Source organism: Amblyraja radiata, chromosome X (genome assembly GCF_010909765.2).
Source record: "Amblyraja radiata isolate CabotCenter1 chromosome X, sAmbRad1.1.pri, whole genome shotgun sequence".
NCBI lineage: Eukaryota > Metazoa > Chordata > Chondrichthyes > Rajiformes > Rajidae > Amblyraja > Amblyraja radiata.
In genome coordinates, this window is record NC_045999.1 from 14,809,010 (window position 1) to 14,819,727 (window position 10,718).

The 10,718-nt window shown below is 45.1% G+C and overlaps 1 protein-coding gene across 12 annotated transcripts in view; it reads left to right on the forward strand.

The window, feature by feature from the left end:
- Positions 1-10,718, forward strand: part of tpm1 (tropomyosin 1) — a 42,761-nt gene that overhangs the window by 19,338 nt on the left and 12,705 nt on the right. For 7 of the 12 annotated variants that reach the window (XM_033014885.1, XM_033014890.1, XM_033014888.1 and 4 more), the window contains 2 exons: positions 954-1,016; positions 1,102-1,171. In XM_033014885.1, the coding sequence (XP_032870776.1) occupies positions 954-1,016; positions 1,102-1,171 (133 nt within the window). Of the gene's footprint in view, positions 1-953; positions 1,017-1,101; positions 1,172-2,540; positions 2,620-5,528; positions 5,733-10,718 lie in introns of those variants that run through there. The other 5 variants (XM_033014886.1, XM_033014887.1, XM_033014884.1 and 2 more) reach the window with 1 other exon arrangement.

Consider the following 10,718-nt stretch of genomic DNA (forward strand, 5'->3'; position numbering starts at 1 on the left):
GAACTCCACCATTCAATCATGACTGATCTATCTTACCCTCTCAACCTCATTATCGTGCCTTCTCTCCATAACCCCTGACACCCATACAAACCAAGAATATCGATCTTTGCCTTAAAAATATCAATTGACTTGGCCTTGTGTGACAATGAATTCCACAGGTTCATCACCCTTTGACCAAATAAATTCCACCATATCTCCTACCTAAAGGAACGTCCTTTCATTCTGAGGTCCGAGACTCTCCCACCAGTGGAAATATCCTCTCCACATCCATGCTATCCAAGCCTTTCACTATTCACGTTCTCCCTATGACCTTGTGTTTCCACCGGGAGCTCCGGTTTCCGGAGTGGATGGGAAATAGGGATAACATAGAACTAGGTGATCGATGGTCAGTGTGGACTTATTGGGTCGAAAGGCCTGTTTCCATGTTATAATCACAAAAGTAAAGTAAATTGTGCAGGTGAATGGTGGGCGTAAGATAGTTGATGGGAATGTGGGGAGAATAAAATGGGATTTGTATTTATGGGAGTTCAATGGTTGAGGCAATCTCAAACATAAGTGCCCGTTTCCCTGACTCTCATCTCTCTTGACTCTGGCTAGCACTGTTGTAATTTTGAATACTTGTATTCTGATGTAGTCTGATTATTTCTGGCAGCTTTTGGTTCGGGTATTTTGTCACTCGGATTGGAGAAAGGAACTTGCAGGACAGTTCTGACCGATAGGTCTCTCATTGAGGAAGATAACTCTTGAATAGCATGTCTTCAAAGTAAACATGTTAAGATGCTCCATAGTCGAGAAAACGATTGTAAATAGTAATTTAGATTCCCTAGCTACCCGCACTGGAATTGCTCTCCATTTGTTTTTGGGGGTTGGTGGGCTGGTGAGGCGGTGAGGCTGATATTTGTGGCCCAGGATTCGTCGCTGATGCAGTGTTTCTTGGTCCTCTCTTTGTGCAGTACTCACAAAAGGAAGACAAGTATGAAGAGGAAATCAAAGTCTTGACTGACAAACTGAAAGAGGTAAGTGGAGTTTGCTGTTGGAATTGGATCTGGCTGTGGTTCTCTGGCTGGGCAGTCCTAACATGTGCACTCTTGGTTATTTCAGGCTGAAACCCGTGCTGAGTTTGCAGAAAGGTCTGTGGCCAAGTTGGAAAAATCCATTGATGACTTGGAAGGTATGGCTGTTACCTGTTAAAGTCTCACTGTAACGTTCAAGTCTGCCTGTACCTGTGGGGCGCGGCTGTTATTTCTTGTAGTCTGACTAACCTGTTGAGGTGTGACTGTAAGTTGTTGGGGTGTGACTGTAACTTGTGGAGGGGGCTGGGCTGGGCTAAGCGCAGCCGCACTGTTGTGAGTTTAGTGAGGGGAAACATTGGGGGCAGGAGTGCATTTGACCCATCAGGCTCCTCTGCTGCTCCCTTCTGTGAGCACCGTCCTGTGGTTCAGAGCAGCGTGGGTGGAGGTTGGTTAAAATGACCCGCTTTACCTCTGTTAGATTTCCCGTAAGGTACTGTGGTAGGTGACGGGCGCATGGGTGACGGGATGGCGAGGGTGGCACTGCGGCTGCTGCAACCTTTAGGGGTGAAGTTTATGGGGTTGATATCTCAGTTGGGTTTGGTACAGATCAATAGTTTGCTGGGTGAGGATTCTCAACGGAGTTTGGAGTGTTTTCTAACTGGCTATTCAGGTGGAGGGTATTTGTAAGGGTTTGCGTGTGAGGTGTGAGTGTTCGGATGAGATTGGAGGGTTTTGGGGGGGGGGGGGTTATTGGAGGTTGGAGGGGCTTGTTGGGCGTATGTAGTTTTGGGTTAGAGGGCTTGTCAGACGGGGTGGGGGAGGGAGTGTAGTGAGTGGGGGCTTTGATTGGGAGTTTGGGTCGGGTATGTTTGGGGCTTCTTTGTGACTACTTGGAGAGTGGTTTGAGTCTGGAGTGTTTGCTAGTGGGGAGGTCTAGTGTGTTTGACTCGTGTTTGCTGGGTGTTTGGGTGAGTCGGGGTCAGGGGTTTTCTGAGGAGGGTGTTTAAGTTGGGAGTCGGTGGTGGTTTAGATCTGGGTTGGTGTATGTTGTCAATGTTTGTGCTGGGGTTGGAGTATGTTTGGGCCGGGATTGGGAATGTTGGATCTGGGGATTTGCTGGGAAGGGTGTTGATGTCGGGATCGGCCATTTTTGTTGTTTAGAACAGACAGCTGGGAATAGTTTGCTCTCCGCATGGATTTGATTCTTATTCAGTCTAGCCATTGTTGTTCTGTGTCTCGAAGGGTCCTGGGGTGGTCTTTGTGTTGTTGGGTGCCGTTTGTCTTGTGAACAATATGTAAAACTCATCAGTTTGACCAGGGGACAGTAGCTTTCTTTCTCGGGGCAGTAAGGTGCCTGTCTCTTCATCACTATTTTAATTTGTTCCCGTTTTGTTTTTCCCTTGCATTTGCTGTTCACCGACTCCTCTCTTTCCTGCTGTCCTTTCCGCACTGGCGCTGGGACCTGTCTTCACCCTCTCCATTCATCACATCGCATTCTGCTTGCCTCTGCCTCGTCTGCCTCTGCAGATGAGCTCTATGCTCAGAAGCTGAAGTACAAGGCGATCAGTGAGGAACTGGACCATGCTCTCAACGACATGACATCAATGTAAATCTTTCTCTCTGCTTGTTTCCACCTGTACTCCACATCACCATCATACTTGTGCATAACATCTAATAAACTCCCATAGAACTCACTGCACTTCTTTGTGTCTCCCTAAAACTGATTCGTAACTCTCTTCATTCTGTCTCTTAACATTAGTTAACTTGCAGTGCACTAACTTTATGATTCAGGAACTGATTTATCTTGACACTCTTTCCAGGAAAATAATTGTCTTAAAAGTGGAAGTACGATAGTTCCTCTCGCATAATGGTACCTGTGTATAGCGGGATTTCAGTATTGAACATCAGTGTGCTATATTTAAATCTATGGTTCCGTTTTTCTAACCAAACTTAATTCTGAAGTTCATTTGCTTTGTTTAATTAAAAATTGGATTTTTTCCCCACCCAAAGCAAATACTTAGAATTTACTATAAACAGGAATGCAAATTGCATTCTTGCACGTTTGGTCGGCTCTACAACATTGTGTGTACATTGCTGGATTAACCTTCTGTTTAATAGCCAAGATTCATTTGCTTTGCAAGTGATACACTATCTCTCCCCAAGCAAATGTATCCCACACAGAATTAACCATGCCTTGGTTGTGGGCATCCTGTGTAGTCTGAGTCTGGTCACATTCACTCACGTGTGTGTGTGTGTGTGTGTGGATATCAGTGCAACTCTGATAACTTTCATTGAGTTCCATTATGTTGTACTAATCAATAAATTATTAGAAAACTCCTCCTACCATTGACCACATCTCCATCTTTTGCGTGTCTTTAACTTGGCGTTCTTTCGGGTATTAAATGCACCTCTCTTGCACTAACACAACACTGGAGATCAACCAGAGATGCTACTTTTCCCAGATTTGGGCGCACAGCCTGAGGTTGAGGCCGGAACTAGACTTGTTTTAGTTCCTGCACACTTGACTTTGAGACCTTTGCAAAGCCTCTGGCCATTCATGTAGCGTCCACGTTGGCCATCTGCAAATTAATCATGTGTCTGGCTGGTTTGATTCCAGTTGGAAACTATAAGCAAAATTGCAGATGCTGGAAATCTGAAATAAAAACAGAAAATACTGGAAACAGTCGGCAAGTCGGGCAGAATCTATTGAAAGTGAAACAGTTAACGTTTCAAATCCAAGACCCTTGGTCAGATTTTATCAGTTCTGACAAAGGATCTTAAACCTGAAAACACCACATCTGTTCCTCTGAAGGGTGTGAAGAGCTTGCAGAAGGGTGCCCACCCGAAACGTCACCTACCCGTGTTCTCCAGAGATGCGGCCTGACCTATTGAGTTCTCCAGCACTTTGTTTCAGTTTGTGTAAACCAGCATCTGCAGTTCCTTGCTACTATGTGTTTCACTGTCCTAAGGTGCTGCCTGACCTGCCGAGTGTTTCCAGTATCTTCTGTTTATAGTTCCAGTTCGGATGAGCAGTGATAAAGGAGTATTAGTATGTAGCACGTGATGCCAGTGCATAGGCCTAACATCTGGTCCCAGCACAGCAAGATATGGCAGTGAACTGTCTACATTGGGTCATTTTGTAAGAAGACTATTATAAAAGCCCCATCAGCTCATCTGCTTGTCCTGCACCTGAGAGGACATAGCACGTCATTTGGTACAAAGCTGGCCATCTTTGGAATCTGTATGGATAGTCCTTTATCTATGTTCATAAGGTCAAGAAGCAGGTCTATTCTGCCATTCAATCATAGGTGATCTATTTTTCCCTCTTAACGCCATTCTCCTGTGCCTTCCCCATAGCCCCTGATCCTTTACACCCTGACACCCACTCCTTGCTCTGTCCATGCCTCAAACCACTATATCACTCTCTCCACATCACCGTCTATATCTCTCGGTTCCTTTATCCCGAACCAGTCTGAAGAAGGATCTCGACCCGAAACGCACCCATTCCTTCTCTCCAGAGATGCTGCCTGTCCCGTTGATTTACTCCAGCTTTTTTGTGTCTATCAAAACATAGAATTGTGTAGCATGGAAACGGGCTATTTGGCAATTATCAGAAACCTTTGTGATCCTTTTGGCAGCGGCCCAAGTAAGAGCCTTTCTGAACCCTTTAAAATGTCCTCTTTATTCCAGTCCAAGGACCCCCCCAGTCTCCATGTAAGCAATCCTGTGTCCATACTGAAGTAATATTAGAACAAGGAGAATAGGAGACCATGGGTCAATTATTTATGTGTTGGTTGCTCCTCTGTTCTCATCCTCAGTCACTTTCTAAACTTGCCCATCCGAGTTGTAGGATGTAGTGTGCAGATGGTACATTGTGGGTTGGTCAACATCCATGCAAGATAGTGTTCTAGCTCACTACTTTAGCCATTCATGACATTATTTGAAGTTCCATGGTGGACTCTATCTACTAATCTATTCCAAACCAGTAGTCGGAAAGTACACATTGTAAATGCGATTGGTCACACATGTTAACCCGTGTGGCAAATTGTAACCTGACTCCACCACTTGATGGCCTGCTTCAGCTTCAGTGGGAGGTTGGGCTGTGGGTGAGGTGGCGTTGTCCGGTACTGGACATTGTGGAGGGCGGGAACGTACTGTGGAAACGAGGACAATGTTGGATCGGACCTTGATCCTACATCTTGGTATGGTCTGTTTTGGTCTTGGCTCCTTTTAACATCCTTGACCTTCCTGTTGGGTCACATTGAGTTGGAGCTGTTCCAACTGACAGCATTTGGACAGCTGGATATGCATTGATCCATCTTCTGCAACCTGGCATGCAACTAATTAGCTTCTGTTTGACTGCTCCCTCCTTGTTGTGTTACCATAGTGACGAGTAACCCTGCACTAAAACTGAGATGGCGACGTAGCCAACGTTTTTCCATTGATTTTCTTGAATCTTTTTGTTTTGCTTTCACCTGTTTCATTTATTTCTGTTCTGTGCCTTCTCTTGTGCAGATAAACTGCTTCTCTGCAATGCCAAAGATTTCTCCAACCAGCTGGCTTTAGTAATTTCTGATTCGACGCGAGTATTTAAATGGGCCGAACGGTTGCCCCACCCACTGTGCTGCTTCCTGCTTTTGGTAACATTCGCAATGCTCTTTGTACAGTGCTACTCCTCCCAGCTTCACTGTAAAATAAATACTTTCTAGATCAACTGTATCCTTTTGCAATTTCTTCAACTTATTTTCAAGCAGCAACTTTGAAAACTGAAGCAGAGGTCACAACTAGCGTGGAAACAAATGGTTTTAATTTTGCTTTTCTCTCCTTGTACTGGTACAGTGAGATGAGACTTCAACTTGTAATTGGTGAAACGTAAGATTCACTGTTGATCCTTGCAAACATTTTGTATGATTTACTCCAAATTGTGTACAATTGGAAGTGTATTCCCTGGTTTGTGTAGAGGAATGGTAGGGCACTGCGAATAATGAGCTGGAAAAAGTGGCATAACTACAGCAAACTGCTCAAATCCAAACCAAGGCACAGCTACATGAAGGAAATCTATAAACATCTCTCAATATCTGTGGAAACTTCTGAAATCTATTAGTTCTTCCTGGAAGTAGTCATTGAACTAAATGTTTATTTCTTTACGAGAATAAGAAACTGATTCTTTCTCAGAAAACTATCAGTTTGTCTGAAATGATAAACATTGTTTATAAGCTCTGTGCCATTGACATACAGCACAAGAACATTGCATGTGTTGTAATTTCCACCAGTTTAGTTTAGAGGTGCAGTGAAGAAACAGGCCCACCGACTCCAGGGCAACCAGCCATCCCGCACACTAACACTATCCTACATGCACTAGGGACAATTTTGCAATTATACGAAGCCAATTAGCCAACAAACCTGTAGGGTTTGGAGAGTGGGAGGAAACTGAAGCACCTGGAGAAAACCCACGCAGTTCACGGGGAGGACGTACAAACTCCGTACAGAGAGAACCCGTAGTCAGGATCGAACCCAGGTCTCTGGCGCTGTAAGGCAGCAAAACTTCTGCTGTGCAAGCTTGCCGCCCTAGTTGAAAGTTCAGCAGCGTAATTCTCCAACAAAACTCTAGTCCTTGGAGTGCAGGAGGATGAGAGTCTCTTGCCCAGAGTAGGTGAATAGAGAACCAGAGGACATAGGTTTAAGATGAAGGGGAAAAGATTTAATAGGATTCTGAGGCGTAGCTTTTTGCACACAAAGGATGTTGGGTGTATGGAACGAGCTGCCAGTGGAGACAGTTTTCTGGGACTACCCCAATGTTTAAGAAACAGACAGGTACATGGATAGGACAGGTTTGGAGGGAGGTGGACCAAACGCGAGCAGGTGGGACTCGTGTAGCTGGGACATGTTGGCCAGTGTGGGCAAGTTTCCACGCTGTATCAGTCCATGACTCTTAAGATTGATGGTCTGATCTGCAGGCCAGGGAATTGGCAATTTTATCCCAAGAAGTTTGATGTGTCACAGGCTAGGGATGGTGGAGCAAGTGGCAGCATATTAACTGTGGAGGAACTGAGCACCACTGATTCATGACATGGGGCTGCTTACTCTTCCAAGGAATTGTTACGTTGACTGGTACAACATTGACGAGTTTCAGAGTATGGGTCTCAATCTTAGATCTCTCGATCTAAAAGGGCTGTTGAAGCATGTGCTGAATTTATCAAGGATGATTTGGAGTTAATACAGGAAAATGTTGCTGAGGTGGAGGCTTCCTGATTGAACCATAGAAACATAGAAAATAGGAGCAGGAGGAGGCCGTTTGGCCCTTCGAGCCTGCGCTGCCATTCATTGTGATCATGGCTGATCATCCACAATCAGTAACCCGTGACTGCCTTCTCCCCATATCCCTTAATTCTGCTAGCCCCTAGGGCTCTATCTAACTCTCTTTTAAATTCATCCAGTGAATTGGCCTCCACTGCCCTTTGTGGCAGAGAATTCCATTTCACAACTCTCTGGGTGAAAAAGTATTTTCTAATTTCAGTTTCAAATGGCCTCCCCTTTATTCTTAGACTGTGGCCCCTGGTTCTGGACTCCCCCAACACTGGGAACATTTTTCCTGCATCTAGCTTGTCCAGTCCTTTTATAATTTTATACATTTCTATAAGATCCCCTATCATCATTCTAAATTTCAGTGAATACAAGCCCAGTCTTTCCCATCGTTCCTCATATGACAGTCCAGCTATCCCAGGGATTAACTTTATGAGCCTATGCTGCACTGCCTCAATAGCATGGATGTCCTTCCTCAAATTTGGGGACCAAAATTGCACACAATACTCCAGATGTGGTCTCATCAGGGTCCTGTACAACTGCAGAAGGACCTCTTTACTCCTGTACTCAAATCCTCTCGTTATGAAGGCCAACATGTCATTAGCTTTCTTCACTGCCTGCTGTACCTGCATGTTTACTTTCAGCAAAAGTAAACCAAATGCCCGCTTCTGTTATTGGACCATGTCCAAGAACCTTGAAGGTAGCAGGGCAGGGTGACAGCAGCCTGGAACCTGGTATGTGAGCGGAGTTCTTGGGCACAGACGTGTACTGTACAAGAACCAGTGTTGAAGGGTGTGTCTGTACCAGTATGGTAGTGGGGAGGGGGTGCTGTTCAACTGGCATCAATGTGATGGGTTCAGTGCACACCTCCTCCATAGTAGATCAACAATTTACCCGCATCAAAAGCTGTTTGCTGAAGATTATTCCAAATCTTTTCCACTACCTGCACTTGGAAGTGTTCCAAAACTTCTAAATAATTGTTAAAATTTAGTCAATACAGCACAAATACAATTAACCCTTGGCTATCACCAACTGCATTCCCTCCAATCCCAGTCTATTCATTAATTCATTCATCATTCATTTGGGTGGCGCAGCTGGTACAGCCATTGCCTCATGGCATCGGCGACGCGGGTTTGATCCTGGCCTCTCGTGCTGTCTCTGCAGTTTGCACGTTCTCCCTGTGGCCGTGCGCATTTCCTGCAGGTGCTCCGGCTTCCTCCCACATCGTATAGACGTGCGGGTTTGTAGGTTAATTGCCCCTGGTGTGTAGGGAACAGGAAAGTGGGATAACATAGAACTAGTGTGAAGAGATGATCGATGGTTGGCGTGGACTCTGGGCTAAAGGGCCTGTTTCTTTGCTGTATCTCTGAACTATCTGCTGAAGGTGTGACGGTTGGAATGGGTCCAGTGTCCCAGGTGCAAACTCACCAGGATATTGAGGAGCTGCAGTGTGATTTGCAGCCTTTGGATTTCAGCCACTTAGAACATTCCCCAGCCTTGGTCGCTCACGGTCACAGACTCCTTGCAAATTCCTCTGGTGATCCGAGTCCATTGGCATCTTCAGAGACTCCATGTTCAAGTACAGTTTGAGAGGTGCAATGGATACTTGTATTTTGTGGAGTGAGTAAGGGAAACGTGAACTAATTTCCGAATGCTAAAGGAAGGCTGTGGGACTCCGTGGGTGCAAGCAGAACAGTTTGTCTGTTAATAATTGAAACAAAACACTGAATCCATGGAATGAAGTAGAAGAACTTGTTTAACAGTGTGGCAGGTTGGTTGCAAATGTGGGGTTGAAGCAATTTAACACTTTATATGTGTAGAGAACATGAACACACTCCAGCTTCATCACCAGCCTGTCCTCTTCCCACTGCTGATTCAGTGTGACATCCACATCCTATTTTCCAGATAACATGATGCCATTGTCTGTTTAAATAGTGTAGAATTGTTTTCTTTGTACAATCCAGACCTAGACCCAGTGCTCCACCCCACTGCAAATGTTGCTTTGTCTGCTTCGGCTGTGGTCTATAAATTTTGATTTCTGAATAAAGCTGGACTGTGCATCACTTAATGTCGCATCAAGTCTACTCTCATTCCTTGTCTCCTACTGAGTCTTTCTCTGGTTGACCAAGGCATCTAAGCGTGACTTCACTAGGCTGTATCTTTTTCAGATTTGTACAAACCTTTACAGTCATTTTTAATGTTCGCGACATCTTCACGTGGCTCGAGTATTTTTCTGCATTTCTCCTGTACACAGTGCAGACGTCTTTGCATCAAACATCTCTGCTAATCACCTGCTGTTTCCTTGTCCTTCCTAACTACCATCAGTTCTGTTAGACTTGCTTCTCATAGTTCACTATGATTTCATTAGTTTGGCCCAATCCTCAGCTTAGTTTGATGTGGAGGCAAAAGGAACTGCAGACACTGGAATCTTGAGTAAAGCACAAAGTGCTGGAGTAACTCAGTGGGTCAGGCAGCATCTCTGGAAGACATAGATAGGTGATGTTTTGGGTTGGGATCTTTCTTCAGACTGATTGTAGTAGGGGGTGAAAGTTGGGAAAATGTTGGAAGAGGGAGGGATGAAGCTTGGCAAGTGATTGGCCGGTGAGTGAACACAGGCGAGAGATGTAAAGGATACAAAAGGATGTTAGGAGAGGTAAAAAGAGGAGTGAAGTGTAAGGCCAGATGGAGGAATTAAGGTGGAACGGGCTGGGAAGAGGAGAAAGGGGGACGGGTTGGTGGGAGAAATGGATGCGCATTGAGGTGAGAGGTCTCAGAAAGGATAAATTGAAAGGTGGAGAGTGTGCTGTTCGTAAGCTATCCACTTTAGTTGAGTTGTAAGCTATCCACTTGAGTGTGAATTCTTGAGCTGGTTGGAGCTTCATGGTGCTTTCCTGCAACAGTCATCACGGAGTGCATCAGCACAATGGTTGCCGCATTGCTGTCCTTGCTCTGACTCCAGTCAGAAGATTGATGCATTGCGCATGTTCACCCGATTCATCTACTGGGCTGAGTACAGCACTGGTATTATCTTTGACTAATTTCATTAAAGCGTGCATGAGTCATTTCCAGTATCGATATCTGCATTAACCTTCCTCCTTGTTGCCTGTTCATTTATCTTATCCTCTGTTACAGTTAGTCACTGGAAGGATGCAATGTACCTTGTTGAATTGTCTGGTAAACCTAATATCAATAGTCAGATCCCCCTGTGCTGTTATAATGTCACACTATTTCAGATGCTGTGAAAACTGCTGGATTCATGAATATAGCCGAGAATCAGGCCCTCTGGCCGAGTATGTCCATGCTAGGAACGCACCAATATGTATAGTATAGATATAGAGTGCGGAAACAGGCCCTTCGGCCCACCGAGTCCGTGCCAATCAGCGATCCCCGCACATTAACATT